Source organism: Macaca nemestrina, chromosome 17 (assembly GCF_043159975.1).
Source record: "Macaca nemestrina isolate mMacNem1 chromosome 17, mMacNem.hap1, whole genome shotgun sequence".
Taxonomy (NCBI): Eukaryota; Metazoa; Chordata; class Mammalia; order Primates; family Cercopithecidae; genus Macaca; species Macaca nemestrina.
The window spans coordinates 8801711-8819339 of NC_092141.1; the positions used below are offsets into that span (position 1 = coordinate 8801711).

General features: G+C 37.1%; 1 protein-coding gene across 11 annotated transcripts in view; it reads right to left on the reverse strand.

The window, feature by feature from the left end:
- Positions 1–17629, reverse strand: part of LOC105474109 (myosin heavy chain 10) — a 153887-nt gene that overhangs the window by 126795 nt on the left and 9463 nt on the right. For all 11 annotated transcript variants that reach the window (XM_011728488.3, XM_011728500.3, XM_011728518.3 and 8 more), the window contains one exon: positions 1473–1629. In XM_011728488.3, the coding sequence (XP_011726790.1) occupies positions 1473–1629 (157 nt within the window). The remainder of the gene's footprint in view (positions 1–1472; positions 1630–17629) is intronic.

A 17629-nucleotide genomic window follows, 5' to 3' on the forward strand; every position in this document is an offset into this window, starting at 1 on the left:
CAGACTGCTCTCTTAACATATTTCAAGCCCAAGGATTGGTTTAAAGGTTCCCCTTTTTAAAAATTAGAGTGATACATATGAGCCTGTCCCTAGCTTTCTGGAAACTCCCCTTCTATAGAATACTTCAAAGACCAGAGGGTCAACAATCTCAACTGTAAGATGTATCTGTTTAAATGAGGAACAATATGGGCTTAATCAGAGAAGGAGGGCACTTTCTTCAATTTCTTCTCCCACATATGGCATAGTTTGCTCACTAATACACTTTTCTGCATCTAAAGATCATTCTTCTTAACAGAGACAGAACCAAAAACACAAAGAGTGGATGATTCTTCATTCTCCATATCTAACAGCAATTTTTCACAGTCCTAGCCATTTCTTTAGGAATCATCCTAATATTCCTAATATTCTTTAGGAATACTAAGAAATTGTATTGAACTCCAAAAAAAATTATTAAATTTAATCTTTCTTTAAAAGCCTAAGATCATTTTTTAATTACAAAACTGTCCTTACCAACTTATGTCTGACACTATCCTAGTCTTGAAGTACTTCCTGTTTGCCCTAGAAGATCTGGTATATAGTAAGTATCCAAACAAAAACTAGAAGTAGGACATGGGTATTGTACTTTATTAATTCCTTCACACTATCCTTCAGACCTAATCACCAGAAAGGACTTGCCATGACCTGCAATTTGATGAAAAGTGGGTGCAGCACAGCCTGTTTTCTGAAGATTGTGGAATGATTTTATAAGAACCTTATGTTTTTATTAAAACTTATAGAATTTATTAATAAAAAATACATTAAAAAGGAGAGAGAGGGAGAGTTATTACAGAAGATTGGATTTTCACATAGCACCAGGAACTCCCATGTTTAAATGAAGTCTTGTAGAGCAATAATATTAATTGCATTCAAAACCACTACATTCTGGTTTTTCAAAAATGTCCCTCCATAAATCATTGTGTCTAAAGCCAGGGTTCAAATGAATGACTCCTCAAATTTACATTCATTCTGATCCAAAGGAACACAATCAAAATCAACCAACTTAACACATGCGTTTTAACTTTTATTGTCACCTTTTACACGCTTTTAAATCACAAATAATACTTTATATAATCTTTCCCCAGTGAAGCATCCACCTTTCCTATTATTCTTCCTATTGGTTTTAAAACCTAATATAATGAGCTTCGGTTAGACTGGCTTGTGGTGGGAATCAAATGTATATGAAAACTAGATGCTTTTTAACATATAAATTTATGAGGTATTGTTTTAGAGCAACAAACAAACTTACCATACAGAAAATGGCTACGTTGTCTGTTTTAATCTTAAAAACTCACAATTTTTCTATAATAAACATTACTTTTTTATTAATTAAAAAATAAAATTAAAAACTTTTGTAGAATACACTGAGACATTAAAAAACACTAAATTACATTTAAGAAATTCTGAGCATTTAGTATTCAAATATTTCCAATTACCTTGAAGCATGCATCTGTAAGCGGATTCAGATATAGCATAGATGTGTGGAGGCATCTCATGACGCTTCTTCCCTCTGTACATTTCAATAATATTCTCAGAGTAAATTGGAAGATTCTTGTAAGGGTTTATAACTACACAGAAGAGTCCAGAATAAGTCTAGAATAAAAATAAAATAGAGTATTAAAAAAAAACCTCTGCATTTATCGGTCAGGGTCCAATGAGGAGACAGAAACCACACAGTCATTTAAGCAGGAGATCTTTACCTTTTGGATAATTATAATCTATCCCCCAAATTAAACTTAGCCTATAATGGGCAATTTAGTACTATGAACCACAAGTAGTTCTCCCACAGATAGCTTATTAAGTGGCACACTGCGGGACTCAATTTCCTCATCCATGAAGTAGAAATAATGTGAGCTTCCTGACTTCATGGGGCTATCATAGGGTACAATCAATATGTTATTTACTTTTTTACATTCATTCTCTCGTGAGTACACAAGATGTGAAAGCTCGTTAATGCAGTTTCAGATTCCACATTGCAATTAATCTTTAATATAATAGCATTTGTCCAGTTTGAGTACAGTATCAAAGAAGAATATCCACAATTATCTAAAAAGGGTATTAAAATACTCTTCTTGGCCGGCCATGGTGGCTCATGCCTGTAATCCCAGCACTTTGAGAGGCTGAGGCAGGTGGATCACAAGGTCAGGAGTTCAAGACCAGCCTGGCCAAGATGGTGAAATCCCGTCTCTACTAAAAATACAAAAATTAGCCAGGCACAGTGGCAGGCTCCTGTAATCCCAGCTACTCAGGAGGCTGAGGCAGGAGAATTGCCTGAACCCCGGGGGGTGGAGGTTGCAGTGAGCCTAGATCACGCCACTGCACTCCAGCCTAGGCGACAGACTGAGACTCCATCTCAAAAAACAAAAACAAAAACAAACCAAAAAAACACTCTTCTTTTCTTCCAACTAAATATCTCTATGGCTGGATTTTCTTCATATACTTTAACCAAAATAACATATTATAAAAAAACAGAATGCAAAAGCAGATATGACAGTCCAGCTAGTTTGGTTAATGCTAAAGAGATTTGCAAAAATGTAAGAGTTTTCATCCATGTAATTTTTTTTGTTTTGGAAAATACAGGGATTTTTTTTCTTAAAAAATGTATTTATGTTAACTTGTCATGATTTACTACTATTCTTTTTAAATGAATTAATAAAGATTTTAAAATGTATTTTAATTACTAATACAGTAAATATCAACAAACATAAGCCAAATAAACAAAAGCTCTTTGGGATCTTCAGTAAATAAAAGCTGCCAGGCTAGAAGATACAAACTTTTCCTGATCCATACTGTAACCATTACACAGAATTGGCCCTATGAATGCTTATGACTTAGACACAATGAGTTCTGAGAATATTCTACAAAACTGATTCTGGGCATTATGGAAAAACAAGAGCAGTCAGAACTGCTGACAGATGCTCTAACCCTCTCAGGGACTGAAGGCATCTGGAAGGGCATTCAGTTGCATTACGAAACAGACCTTTAATTTAAGGTGATTTGGGTAGACCAAAATCTAAAAGCAAGAGGACATGAAAAAAGGGCTGGAGAATTGGTACTGCATGGCCAGCTTCCCCAGGGAACACTAAGGGGGGTTCTAACTAACAGCTGCGTTCATAAGAGCTGAAACCCCCAGCAATTGCCACCAGAAAGCCCTCCAGAGGCTACTCTGTTTACTAATGCTAAACCAAGAGAATGAAAGCCTGCCAAAAAATTTCAAGTGATCAAAACTGTCTCTCTGGCTGCCCTCCTTGTATTTTCCCGAACTCATAATTGCAGGCTCAGATGTAGAACGCACTTCCTACTTAGGTTAGTAGTGTAGAAGGGGCAAAGGGCCCCCATCCTAAATTCAGACTTGGGCTGTTTGCTGAAGCCTTACTACTGAGCAGACCAGGAGGTTATCTGTCCATTCTTTGCCTGAGGCTACATTATTACTATTGACTCCTCAAGTCTTCAGACTCTTCGACTTCTTGTATGCAAAGTGCAGACCTCTGCGAACCCTGGGTGGCCCTTGGGCTTCCCAGACCATCACCTTGCACTTTCTCCCAATCAAGTCTCTTGTCTAACTAGTCCTGTATATCTTTGCTGCCCACAGGACAAAAAGGCAATGAGGAACAGTAAAAATAGAGGCTTTATTAAGGGTGAGAAAAACAAAGGAGAGGCAACCTCAATACTTTTTTACTGAGTTTAATTTATATAAAGTTAACAAATCGCAACCATACATTGATGAATTTTTGTACACCCAACCTCACTTTCTCACTCAAAAATTAGATCGCAGTCTATCATGAAGCTACAGATTATACTCTTTAATTTTATAACAGGCAAATAATTAGAGACGAGAAAAGAAAAAAGCTCCAAGAAAGCGAAGATACACAAATTCAGTTTAGTGTCCCATAGTATGTATGGGATGGTAACAGATCATAACTGACATGTTTAATCAGAAGTAATTCCAACATGTGTGTCTACCATGCGTTAGGCACTTTCCTGAGGACTAGAATAAGTGAGAATAAGTCTCACAAAATGAGTTAGTCATCAAAAATATAAAAGGTTAACTAATCATCAGTATCCCATGCTTGCCAAAATGCAGCAGTAATCAATGCTTTAGAAGGAACATTATTAAAGTGTTTAATAAACCTGACTTCTAACTACCTAAAAAGTTAGCCTCAAGTATTGAGCTCTTGTATAAACTGATCACTGAATTGATACTGCACCACTTCTATCTTCCCCCACGCACACGGTAGGAAGGTAATGTGTTGTTAAAACAATTATTCTGGAGACCTTAAAGTTCAAATGAACTTTACTAAGTATTTGAATACACGCACAAGATGCTAAGCTTCTTTATGAAACATACACTCTGGGTATGAAGACAAACAGATGCACACTAAACAAGCTACAATGGAAAGCACCAAAAAGAGAAAGAGAAAGATGAACAGGTATCATCAATAACGGAAAGCTCTGGGGCAGAACACAACAAACTCCAGGCACTGAAAGTCATGACCACCTTGTCAGAGACTGTAGAACGAAGTAAAAAATTCAGACCCAAATGGTCTTTGATGTTCTTTTTAAAGACTATGGGATCAGAAGAAGGGATAAAGGAATTCCTGTTAAAGTAGTAAAAGCACAAAACTCTTACAGTGGCAGGATATACTCGAGGCAGTGTGAGAAGACCAGCATAGCAAAAATAGTTTGTACCACGGAATGTGAGAGATAAGGGCCTAGAAAGACAAACTGAATAATTCAGATTTTGTCCTTTATGGGTGATGAGGTATTGAAGGTTTAGGAGAGAAAAGTGATTGGATGAAACAAGCATTTTAGACAAAGTATAAATCTGGCAGCCATATGGAGAACACATTGAAGGGGCAAAAGGTGAGAAGCAGGAAGACACGCGGAGACTGCTCAACTGTCCTGGCACAACAGGGCCTAGATGAGAGAAAAGGCAACACAAAATAGAGAAGGCTGGAGACTTCACAGTGCTCAGAAACTTTCAATACAGAAAAGCCATTAAAGACCTAAGTCAAAGAGGACTCCAAGGTCTCCAGGCCTTACAGAAACATTAATCATGGAAGGAAAAATAACTGATTTGTGGGAAAAGATAACGAATCCCTCTAATGTACTGACATTGTGGTGTGGTGGGTGAGCCAAGCAGGATGCCTCCTGGGCAGCTGGAAATATTGGATTGCCAGAGCCTTGGGAAAATCCTGAAGAGCTGCAAAGGCTTGAAATATAAGTTTGCGTAATAACACTACTGTATACTTTACCTAAGTGAGACATACAAAAATCTTTGCCGTTGGAAACATTTACAAATTTTCAAGCACACTATGCTGCTTTATGCCTCTAGGCTCCCACCCTATGCTGACCACTCTGCCTGGAATGCCTATCTTCCTCCGTCTAGGATTGGGAAATTTTACTCAGCCTGGAAGTGACAGGCCTCTGCTTAAGAAAGCAGGGCTATGTATACGCGTTGTTTCATAGGTTCAAAGGATTAGAGAAACAGACAGTGGAGGCTGGTGTAAATGTCAACACAATGGAGCAGAGATACAACAGTCTCCTACTAGGAACAGGGATTGAACTGGGAATATCATATAACCCTACATCCCAACTGTAGCTCTCAGAAGAAATCAGACCACCATCCAGAAGGAAAGGGAGGGAGGAAAGAATAATTCACCCTGTAAACATTGCACCTAGGTAAAATTCACAGGCAAATTTTGAAAAAAAACCTACATAATAAGGAAAAGATCATCATTCAGAGGATTCAGAAAGAAATTACTGGTGGAAATTATCTATAAAATAACTAAAAGAAAACTTTAGGAGATAGATTTATATCTGCAACAGAATATAGTATAACATAGAGTCTACATATTAGGACAGAGATGCATCAGAAAAAAAATAGGTGACCAGGGCCAGAAAAGACTGTAAGGAATCATCTGGAAAAGTAAAATTAAAATCCACAGTGGAGAAAATAAAGAGCAGAATGGATACCTCAAGAAATCAAGTGATAAGAGCAGATATTTATTCTAGGAGAGCATCCTTCTTAAAGAAAAATAGAACAATGGTAAAATAATAAAAGAAAAGGACATTACAAAGACAAAACTTATCAGTAATAATAAGACATAGAGGGCACAGGAAGGATAACTAACATTAGTTGCTATTGCTCCTTTGAGAGAAAATAGAAAAAAACGCTGTAAAAAACAAACAAAAAAACAACTTGAGAAAACTGTGTGTGTGTAAGGCATATACATTGAATTAAAAGGAATTCACTAAGATAATAAACGCAGAAGGAATTATGGCACTAGACTCATCATTTTGCAGCCCCCCAATACCACAGTAGATCTGGACAATGTCCATCACTATTAAAATCCTCAGGTGACTGGCAGATGACACAACTCCTAATGCACAAATCAGGCTGGCAAAACCTAAAATGACTCACTGCTGATCAATCTCAGCATCATAACGTGAGAGACAATGTGGCACTAAGTGTCTCCTGAATCTGAATCCGTTTAAGCCTCTGGATCCAATTTATGGATTTTTCTCCTTCCAGTTTATAGGAAGCACCACAGGATTGCAATCAACAAAATCCAGAATTTCCCATATTCTGGATTTTGTTGATTGCAATCCTATAGTATGCAAAAACAAAACAAAACAAAACAAAAGGGTGGGGGGAAGTGGCCGGGCATGGTAGCTCATGTCTGTAACCCCAGTACTTTGGGAAGCCATGGTGGGAAGATCACTTGAGGTCAGGAGTTCAAGACTAGCCTGGGCAATATAGTGAGACCCCTATCTCCAGAAGCAAAAAAAAAAAAAGAGGGAAGAGCGAGATTAAAAGTGATATAACAACTGCTATGCTTTGACTGTGTCCCCACAAAAGCATGTGCTGGAAATTTAATCCCCAATGCAACAGTGTTGGGAGGTAAGGCCTAATGAGAGGTGCTTGGACAATGAGGACTCCACCTTCATCGATGGATTAATGCCAATTATAAAAGGGCTTGAGGCTATAAATTCTATCTCTTGCTTTCTCTTGAGCACATTCTTCTTGCCCTTCCACCTTTTCCCATGGAATGACGCCACAAGAAGGCCCTCACCAGATGCAGCCCCTTGACCCTGGACTTCCCAGCCTCTAGAACCATAAGCCAAATAAACTTCTCTTGTTTATAAATCATACAATCTGTGTTAGTTTGTTATAGCAGCACAAAACAGACTGAGCAACCAATCACAATATGTCAACCTTGTTTGGATCCTGAATCGAACTGACCAACTATTTATGAGATTATGTATGAGACATAAGGAAAATAAGAAAAGTAACTGAATATTTGATGATATGGAATTGTTATTTCTTTCTTAGATAGGTAATAGTTATGAATCTCAAAACTTGTTGCTGAGAAGATGCTAAGCAGAGCTTTCAGCAGCACAAAAGTCTGAGAGAACAAAAATTAAAACATTCCAGCCTACTTAGGGAGAGGTAGGTGGTGGGGGTGGTAAACACTCCAGGCTTTCAGCTGGGACCCTGAAGGCTATACCCTAAGAGTTAAGACTATGAGAAACCGACCAGACCCTACACAGCATGAAGCCCGGTTGGAAAAGATGTCAATTCCTGCATGGACGACATGGCCTAGTTTCCCTAAGCCTGTCTGCCCAAAGCAAAACTCTAGAATAACCTTAATGCCATCCAGAGTCTCAAATTATTTTCACAATTCCTTGTACACAATAACTGGGCATATGAGGCAACAAGTTGTGGCTGACATCCAAGATAATATCTGGAACCTCTGTGTGTCTATTTTTATTGACTTGTATTATTGCCCTGGGTTACAATATGTTCAAGTAATTAAAGACATGACAGAATTCTGACAGGGAACTGGAAACTATTAAAGGAAAAACCCAAATGAAAATTCTAAAACTGACAAAACAAAACAGAAAAAGAAAACCAGCCAGTAACTACAATTAAAAATTCATGTGTTAAACAGCAAGCTAGATACAGCTGAAGAAAGAATTAGTTACGTGACATTTTAATCAGAAGCAAACAGCCAGAGTGAACCATGGGGGAAAAACAAGGATGAAAATGTAGAGGAATGTGAAAGGCAGATGAGACATGGTGAAACGATCTGGCATGTGAAGTATGTGAGTCCAAGAAGGAGAAAAAAGAATGAGGCAGAAGCAGTATCTGAAGAGATAATGGCTAAGAATTTTCCCAGATCAACAAAAGCCATCAAGCCACAGAGTCAAGACCACTACAATCTCCAAGCTGAATGCAGTAGTCCCCCTTATCTGTGGTTTCACTTTCTGCAGTTTGTTGTCCACAATCAACTGTGGTCCAAAAATATTTGGTGAAAAACTCCAGAAATAAACAGTTCATACATTTTAAATTGTACACCGTTCTGAGCAGTGTGATGAAATCTGGCACAATTCCGCTCCATCGTGCACAGGACGTGAACTATCCCTTCGTCCAGCATCATCATGCTGTACAGCTATTAGTCACTTGGTAGCCCTCCCAGATCTCAGATCAACTGTGTTCAAGTAACCTTTATGTTACTTAATAGCTCCAAACACAAGAGTAGTGATGCTGGCAATTGTGATATGCCAAAGAGAAGCCATAAAGTGCCACCTTTAAGTGATATGGTAAGTTTTCAACTTAATAGGGATAAAATCATATGCTGAGGCTGCTACAATCTATGGTAAGAATGAATCTTCTATCCATGAATTTGTGAACTAGGAAAAAGAAATTCATCAAATCATCACAAGAAGAGTACAATAAGATATTCTGAAAGAGGGAGAGAAACCATACTCACATAACTTTTATTAAGCATATTGTTTTAATTGTTCTATATTATTAATAGTTATTGTTGTTAATCTCCTACCATGCCTAAACTGTAAGTTAAATTTTATCAAAGGTATGTATGTATAGGAAAAAACATCATTTAGATATGGTTCAGTACCATCTGTGGTTTTAGGCATCCACTGGGGATCTTAGACTGCATCCCTTGAAGACAAGGAGGACTCACTATATACAGAATAAAACTTCACCTAAGCCCATCAGAGTCAAAGTGTTGAAATTCAAAGACGGAGAAAATTTTAGAGACGGCCAGTGGCCGGGGTGGGGAAAGGAATACAGATGACCTTCAAGGGAATAACAGTCAAACTACAAGCTGAATTCTCAACAGAAAAAGACGAAAGGCAGAACCCGATGCAATGGCATTTTCACAATGTTAAAAGAAAACCACCGCCGGCTCTGAATTCCAAATCCAGCAAAAACCAAAAAAACTTCAAAAATAAAGGACGAGTAGATACTTCAGATAAAAGAGGCCCTTTCTAAAAGAATGGAAGCTAAAAGATGTGGAAAAAAAAAAAGTAATGGATAAAACGAAATGAATATTGACAGTATTAAAATGTAGTATGTGTCTTGTGGGTTTTAAAATACAGAGGAAATTAAACAACAAAAGCACATAAATTAGGAAGGAAGAGGAAAGAAAATTGTTCAGGTGTTCTCAGGCTCTACCTATTATGGTCTACAAAGGAATAAGAGGCTCCACATATCTAATAGGTCGAGGATCCATGTTAGAATAGGTAACCACTAAAAGAATAGCTAAGAGAACAGCAAAACGGTATAGCTAATGGGGCGATAAGACAGAATAATAAAAATTAACCAATGGAAAAAAAAAGATTAAAAAAAACATAGAGCAGGTAGGATAAAAAGCAAGCAATGAATCAGAGGACAGATTTAAGCTAAAATTTAACAGTCATTATATCACGTGTACATAAACTAAACATTCCAGCTAAAAAATATTGTCAGATGTGAGACAAAAATAACCACCATAGGCAATTTATAAGAGACATATTTTAAATGCACAGGCACAGAAAAGCTGAAAGTAAGTTAAGAAAGCAATTAACCACACAAACGCTAATCAAAAACAAACAAACAAAAAAAGCTATTGCAAATACCAGACTTTGCAAGAAAACAACATCACTAAAAATGACCATTCCATGATCTGACATCAAATTTCTACATCTGTATATACGTGATAATAGCTTCAGCATGTACATAGCAAAAATGGACAGAAGTAAAAAGGAAGGGATTTTCACAGTAATTGAAATGACAGATAATAAAGTATCCATATTTTTCAAGTGCATAATGACCCTTTACCAAACTAATCGCATAACAAACCATAAAGCAAGTCTAACAAATATAAAAGGATTGAAATTATTGAAGGCATGTTCTTTGACCAAGGGGGGAATCTATTAGAAATAATAAAATAAACCTGAAGATCCCCTAGATTTAGAAAGTAAACAATTCACTTTTTTTTTTTTTTTTTTTTTGAGGTGGATTCTCACTCTGTTGTTCAGGCTGGAGTGCAGTGGCGCGATCTCAGCTCACTGCAGCCTCTGCCTTCCGGGTTCAGGCGATTCTCCTTCCTCAGCCTTCTGAGTAGCTGGGATCACAGGCATGTGCCACCACACCTGGCTAATTTTTGAATTTTTAGTAGAGACAGGGTTTCACCATTTTGGCCAGGCTGGTCTTGAACTCCTGGCCTCAAGTGATTCATCCACTTCAGCCTCCCAAAGTGTTAGGATTACAGGCATGAACCACTGTGCCTAGCCTAAGCAATCTACTTCTGAATTACCCAGAGTCAAAGAAAACATCCTCATTAATTTCAACTGAATGATAATAAAATGTAACATATTAAAACTTGTAGAATACAGCTCTAGCAGTACTTAGAATGAAATTTACAGCTTTTAAAGCACACATAGAGAGGACCAACAAAGTCAAAAGTCTATTATTTGCAAAGAATAAAAAAATTGATAAGCCTCTGGTGACACTCATTTTAAAATGATACAAATAAATTATCAGTATCAGGAATAAGAGAAAACATGACTATAAATCCTACAGAAAATAAGCATATTATGAACAACTTATACAAATAAATTTGAACATTTAGATGAAACAGATAAATTCCTAGACAAACATAATTATCAAAACTGACACAAGGCCAGGAGCAGTGGCTCACGTCTGTAATCCTAACACTTTGGGAGGTCAAGGTAGGTAAATTGCTTGAGTTCAGGGTTTCGAGACAAGATTGGCCAACATGGTGAAATCCCGTCTATAAAAAATACAGAAATTAGCCGGGCATGGTCCCAGCTACTCAGGAGGCTAAGGCAGGAAGATTACATGAGCCCAGGACTTCAAGGCTGCATGAGTTATGATTGCACCACTGCAATCTAGCCTGGGTGACAGAGTGAGACCCTGTCTCAAAAAAAAAAAAAAAAAAGAAAAGAAAAGAAAAGAAAAGAATTAAAAAAAAACCACACAAATAAAAATCTGAAAAGTTCTATATCTATTACAGAAAAACTTCCCCACAAAGAAAACACTATCATTACTTTAAAAAGAAATAACATCAATCCTATCCAAACTCTTCTAGAGAACAAAGATTAAACATTTCCCAATTCATTTGATAAAACCAGCATAATCTTGATAGCAAAATATGACAAAGGTATTATAAGAAAGGAACATTTTAAGTTAATCTCACTGATGAATGTAGATGCAAAAATCCTAAACAAAATACTAGCAAACAGATTCTAGGAATCTCACTCTCTCTTTGTGTATACATAAAGAATACTTGGTCTTTGCAAGGTTAATTTACACTCAAAAATATGCATAATTCTCCACAATAACAAAATAAGAAAAATCACATTATCATCTCATTAAATAATGAAAAACATTTGATAAATTAACATACATTAATTTTTTTCAAAATCATCCATTCAGGATAAAAAAATCACCCATTCAGGAATACAAGAAAATCTCCCTTAATCTGATAAAGAATCAGTATTTAAAAAAACACCAATTACAGCAAATATTATTCTTAATGATGAAATGTTGAAAGCTTTCCCTCTGAGATCAGAAATGATACAAGGATGCCTCTGATTATCACTTCTGTTCAAAAACCACTGTACTGAAAATTCTAGACAGTGCAATAAAGCAAGTAAAAGAAATGTGTGTGAACTGGCTGGGCATGGTGGCCCATGCCTATAATCCCAACAGTTTGGGAGGCTGAGGTAGGTGGATTGCTTTTGCCGAGTAGTTCGTCACCAGCCTGGGCAACATGGCAAAACCCTGTCTCTACAAAAATACAAAAATCAGCCAGGCATGGTGGTACGTGCCTGTGGTCCCTGCTACTCGGGAGGCTGAGGTGAGAGGATCGCTTGAGCCCAGGAGGTTGAGGGTGTATTAAGCCACGAGTATCCCACTGCACTCCAGCCTGGTTGACAGAGCAAAACCTTGTCTCCAAAAAAAAAAAAAGTATAAGATTTAGTAAAAAATAAAACTCATTATTTGTGGACAACATGTGTGCTCATAGAAAATCCAACAGAATTTTCAGCTAAACTATTATAACCAATAAGTAAACTTAGGTCACTGAAGATAAAGTCAATATACAAAAATTAATTGTGAAAAATACAGTATTTCTACATAATGGTAACAATTACGTATATATTATCTATATACCATATGAATAATAAGGGAAACATTTAAACACCATTTAAATAATATTCAAATAAAATAAAATATCCAAAAATAAATAACAAAAGATGTTCATGGCCTCTACAAAGAAAACTATAAAACAATATTAATAAAAATTTAGAACTAAATAAATGAGTTTACTCAGGAATTAAAGATAAAATATTATAAAGATCTAATTTCTCCCCAAACTGATCTACAGAATCAATAAGATCCCAATCAAAATTTCAACAAGGTTGTGTGCGTAAATGAAAAACCAACAAGCAGATTCTAAAATTATATTGAAATGCCAAGAACTTAACAGCCAAAACAATCTTAAAGAACAAAAAGGAGAGGATTTACCACACTAAATACCAAGACACATTATAAAGCTGTAATAATTAAGAAAATGTGATATTAGCTAGAAGATAGGCACATGGACCCAGGAAATATAATAGAGTCAAAAGCATACTTATGAACCCTGATTTATGACTAAGATGCCACTTCAGAGCAGTGGAGAAAAGATTATGTTTTAGTAAATGGCACTGGGTCAACTGGCTGCCATATGGAAAAATAAATGAATCTTGTCCCAACCTCACACCATACACAACATTCAATTCCAGACGGAATTAAGGCTGACCCTAAGGAAAGAATCATCAAATTCCCTTCCCCTCTGGCTTCAAACTGAGTTCAACCAATGGTAGACATCAACAGGAGACTAAGGGTGAGAACAGAAGGTCAGGATATTTATTCCCTAGGCTCCCTCCCGACCATGAGCTGACTTTCATGCCTCTAAGGAAGGCAATTCCTGTCAGGTAGCCCTCTCCACACAGGTACCTCTCTGAGTTGAGGCAACAGCTCTTTTCTAAGGCTTCTTTAAAGATCAAGATGTTTCAAGGGCTCTCAGCCATCACTGCTGCTGAGATACTGCACTAGTACTCATTTATTTTTTTAAACCCTACCCACATTATTTGTAAAACCCTTCATTAAACTCTCAAATACCTAGTTTGAGAGCCTTCTGTTTCCTTCTGGGACTCTAACTAAATCAGACATTATCTAGAAAAGCTGAAGATATGAGTTACAGATCTGCACATTCTATCATCCAGGAATTCCACTCCTAGTTACACATCTTACAGAAAGGCATGCCTATTGTGCACTAAGTACATGTATATGGTTGTTCATTGAAGCACTGATCATAATATTACCAAGACAGAAAAAAACAGTGTACAAAGCAGCGGAATAGTTAGATAAATTTATTAGGTCAAAAATACTATGATGGAATACTATATTCCAACAAAAATGAAAAAACTACTCAAACTTTTAAAATTTCAGGGCCTTTTTGCACTCTTAGAAATTATTAAGGACCCCAAAGACCTTTTGTTTCATATAAAATATAAAGTTTTACAAATATCTATTCATTCTAAAACAGTAAATATATTACATGTTAACATAAATAACATTTCTTATGAAAAACAACTTTTCATTTCCAAAACAAAAGTGAGAAGAATGGCACTGTTTTACATTCTTGTGAAACTTTTATTGTCTAGCTTAATCGAAAACAACTCAATTTTCATGTCTATTTCTGTATTCAGTCTATTGTAATATGTTGTTTTGGATGAAGCACATGAAGAAAGCAGACTTACAGATATTTAGTTGGAAAAGAGAGGAACGGTTTAACAGTCTTTTCAGATAATCGTGGATACTTATCTTCGACACTACTAACACTTAACAAGTGACAATTTCATTTTTTCTTTTTTTTGAGACGGAGTTTCACTCTTGTTGCCCAGGCTGGAGGGCAATGGCACGATCTTGGCTCACTGCAACCTCTGTCTCCTGGTTTTCCTGACTTAGCCTCCCAAGTAGCTGGGACAACAGGCATGTGCCACCAAGCCTGGTTGATTTTGTATTTTTAGTAGAGACAGGGTTTCTCCATGTTGGTCAGGCTGGTCTCGAACTCCCGGCCTCTGGTGATCCGCCTGCCTCAGCCTCTCAAAGTGCTGGGATTACAGGCGTTAGTCACTGCGACCGGCCAACAAGTGATAATTTCTTAAAATTTAGATGCAAGGTACCATCTGAAACCCTATCAGTGAACTTCTCATATTCCACTGCATCAAAATCTACTGGTTTATCTTGCGTACCCATGCATGATTTCGTGACACCATACACACATCATTAAATTATGCAAGTCTTTCAAATGATGACATTTCACTATATGACATCAAAAAAACCCACTTTCATTATTATCACCATCTATCATATCAGAAAGGTTTTTAAGTATTGACATGCTGTCAAGTTCATGATGGTAGATACAAGTTTCCTAAAATTCTAATTTTTACATAAAACCTCAAATTTTATCATTGGCAACAAATACAGTCAGTTGTTTTCTTTGAAGTGACAGGCTCGTTTTGTTCATTTTCAAGAAAATGTCTGCCAAATACCTCTGTGCGAGTAACCACAGTTTATCAGCCACTCTATCAAATGAAAATAGTATTCTATTTAAAAAGTAGCAAGTTTAGCTTGCAACTCAAATAACTACCCACATGCTAGTCCTCAAGGCAACCATCATACATTGATATGCATCAGAAGTGCTTTAGGCATACTTACCATTTCGTCACACCGAATATTAAAAAACTGTATTCCCAAAGGTTGAGATTTAATAAAATCAGTTATTTTTCCTGCTTTGCCAAGAACATTCTTGAGCGAAATTGCATTTTTTTTAAAAGTGCCAATAAGTGGCAGTGAAGAATAAAATGGTTCTAGTACACTTTGGTCCTATTACACTGCCTTTATTCATGATAAGGTGTCAGGAGTTTTATTTATCATTGCTTTTGCACCATCACTACAAATGTCAACAGTAAAAAGGGCTGATGACATATTTGTATTATCATAAAAATAGTTTTAACCTTGTGTGCTCCTCTGAGAGGGTCTCAGGGAAATCCTAGGGGGTCCAGACCACACTTTGGGAGCTACTGAGTTACATCAACGTAAAACGATATGAATAAATCTTAAAAATGTAATCCTAAGCCAACAACAACAAAAGACACAAAAGGCTACACACTAGGAGATTCATTTATAAAAAAATTCAAAAACAGGCAAAACTAGGCCGGGCGCAGTGGCTCATGCCTATAATCCCAGCACTTTGGGAGGCCAAGGCAGGTGGATCACTTGAGGTCAGGAGTTCAAGACCAGCCTGGCCAATATGGTGAAACCCCATCTCTACTAAAAATACAAAAAATTATCTGGGTATGGTGGCTCGAGCCTGTAATCCTAGCTAATAGGGAGGCTGAGGCAGGAGAATCACTTGAACCAGGAGGCAGAGGTTGCAGTGAGCCAAGATCGTACCACTACACTCCAGCCTGGGTGACAGAGCAAGACTGTCTCAAAAAAAAACCAAAAACAAAAACAGGCAAAACTAAACTGTGTCATTTAGGGATGCATACTTCATTGATAAAACACAATGGGAGATTTTTCACACACTTAGTAACTGACAAATTAAGCAGACAAAAAGTAGCAAGGCTATGGAAGATATAAACAATACAATTAAAAAGCTTAATCTAATGGCCATATATAGAACCCTATATTCAACAATAACAGAATATACATTCTTTGCAAACACATACAGACCACGCATAAAAGCTGACAATATACTACACAAAAAATGTCTCCTATATGAACAACATTCTGTGATTGAGATGTAATTTTAAAAATCAATAATAAAAAGATAACTTAAAAATCAACATTTTGAAATTTTACAAATACACTTTTAAATGGTTCACTAGTTAATCATCATAGAAATTAGAAAATATTTAGAACTGAAGAATAAATACTATATATAGAAACTTGTGATGTGAGCTAAAACAGTATTAGAGAAGACATTTACAGTTTTTAAACTGTTTTATTAGGAAAGAAGATGAAAATTAATGACCTGAGAAATTGGGGGTCAGAGAGAATAAATCCAAAGAAAAGGTGAGAAAAGAACATAACTAAACCTGTTAGCAACCTAATTTGTTTAAATAAGTTTTTGTTATATCTTATCTATAGAAATATGTCCAAAAAAGGTTCTACCCAAATTATCCTAGTATCTGTATCATTGCGCCTCAACTGATCATCTCAACTGGCTGGTTAATTTCAAAGCCCAATACATATTTATCACAATGCTAGCATGGCTCTCTTCAACCTCATCCTCTTGACGAGACGGACTTTAGAGTCAAGTTCTCCAACTAGAACCTTAGGTAAGAACCCTTTCTCCACCCAACTAATTGAAGATATGATCCTCCCAAACCCCCACCTCTGTGTGACCTTGAGTCTTTGAGAAAAACCCAGATTTTCCTGCAGAAGGAGGCTGTGCTTTGAGAAGAAACTCGGAAGTTCACTCAGGTTGTCTGTGAGTTAAGTTTGAAAAAAAATCCAACAAACTCATAAGAGATAACTGTAAAATCTCTGAATTATGTGAAATGGCTGCAAAACAAAAACAAAAAAACCTGTCCTTTCTTTCATTCCTTTTCTACTTAGCTCCCTTTGCAGCTACCTCCAGCTGCCAGTGTGGGAAATCAAGGTGAAGGCTGGCAGAAAGGCAGCCTGGCTCCTCTTCACACTGCACAGCTTTTGATGGTGACATCACATTTCCATACCTGCACAACTGATTGCAATGGGCTTCATCTGAGACTGATCCACCTCTCGAATCTTACACGTCGACATTACAGTCTGACCACAACCTCCTAAGTTTGCAGTTTTCTCACCCCTTCACTCCATGATCCCTGTTCATCAACATTCTGGAAACCTCCAGGCCTTGATCCATCAGCCCCTTCCAGCCAGACTCCCATTCCTACCGAACCAGGACTCTAAAGACGGCCACTGAATCCTCCTCTCACTGTGGGAGCCATGGAGATCCAAAGCCCCCACACTCACAGCCCTAGGGCAATCCCATGGTCTGGCAAAATCACACAGCCAGACAAAACTGCGGTCGCCCTACACGTGGTTATTCAGTCTCAGCTGGACTCTCAATGCTACTCTCCAGTTGCTTTCTTATCCCTGGTTTAGTCTGAAATTGGATAAGGGTTGTTCCTAAGCCTTTCCATTCTCCTCAAGCCACTGTTCCAACCCTGTGGCCTCTTA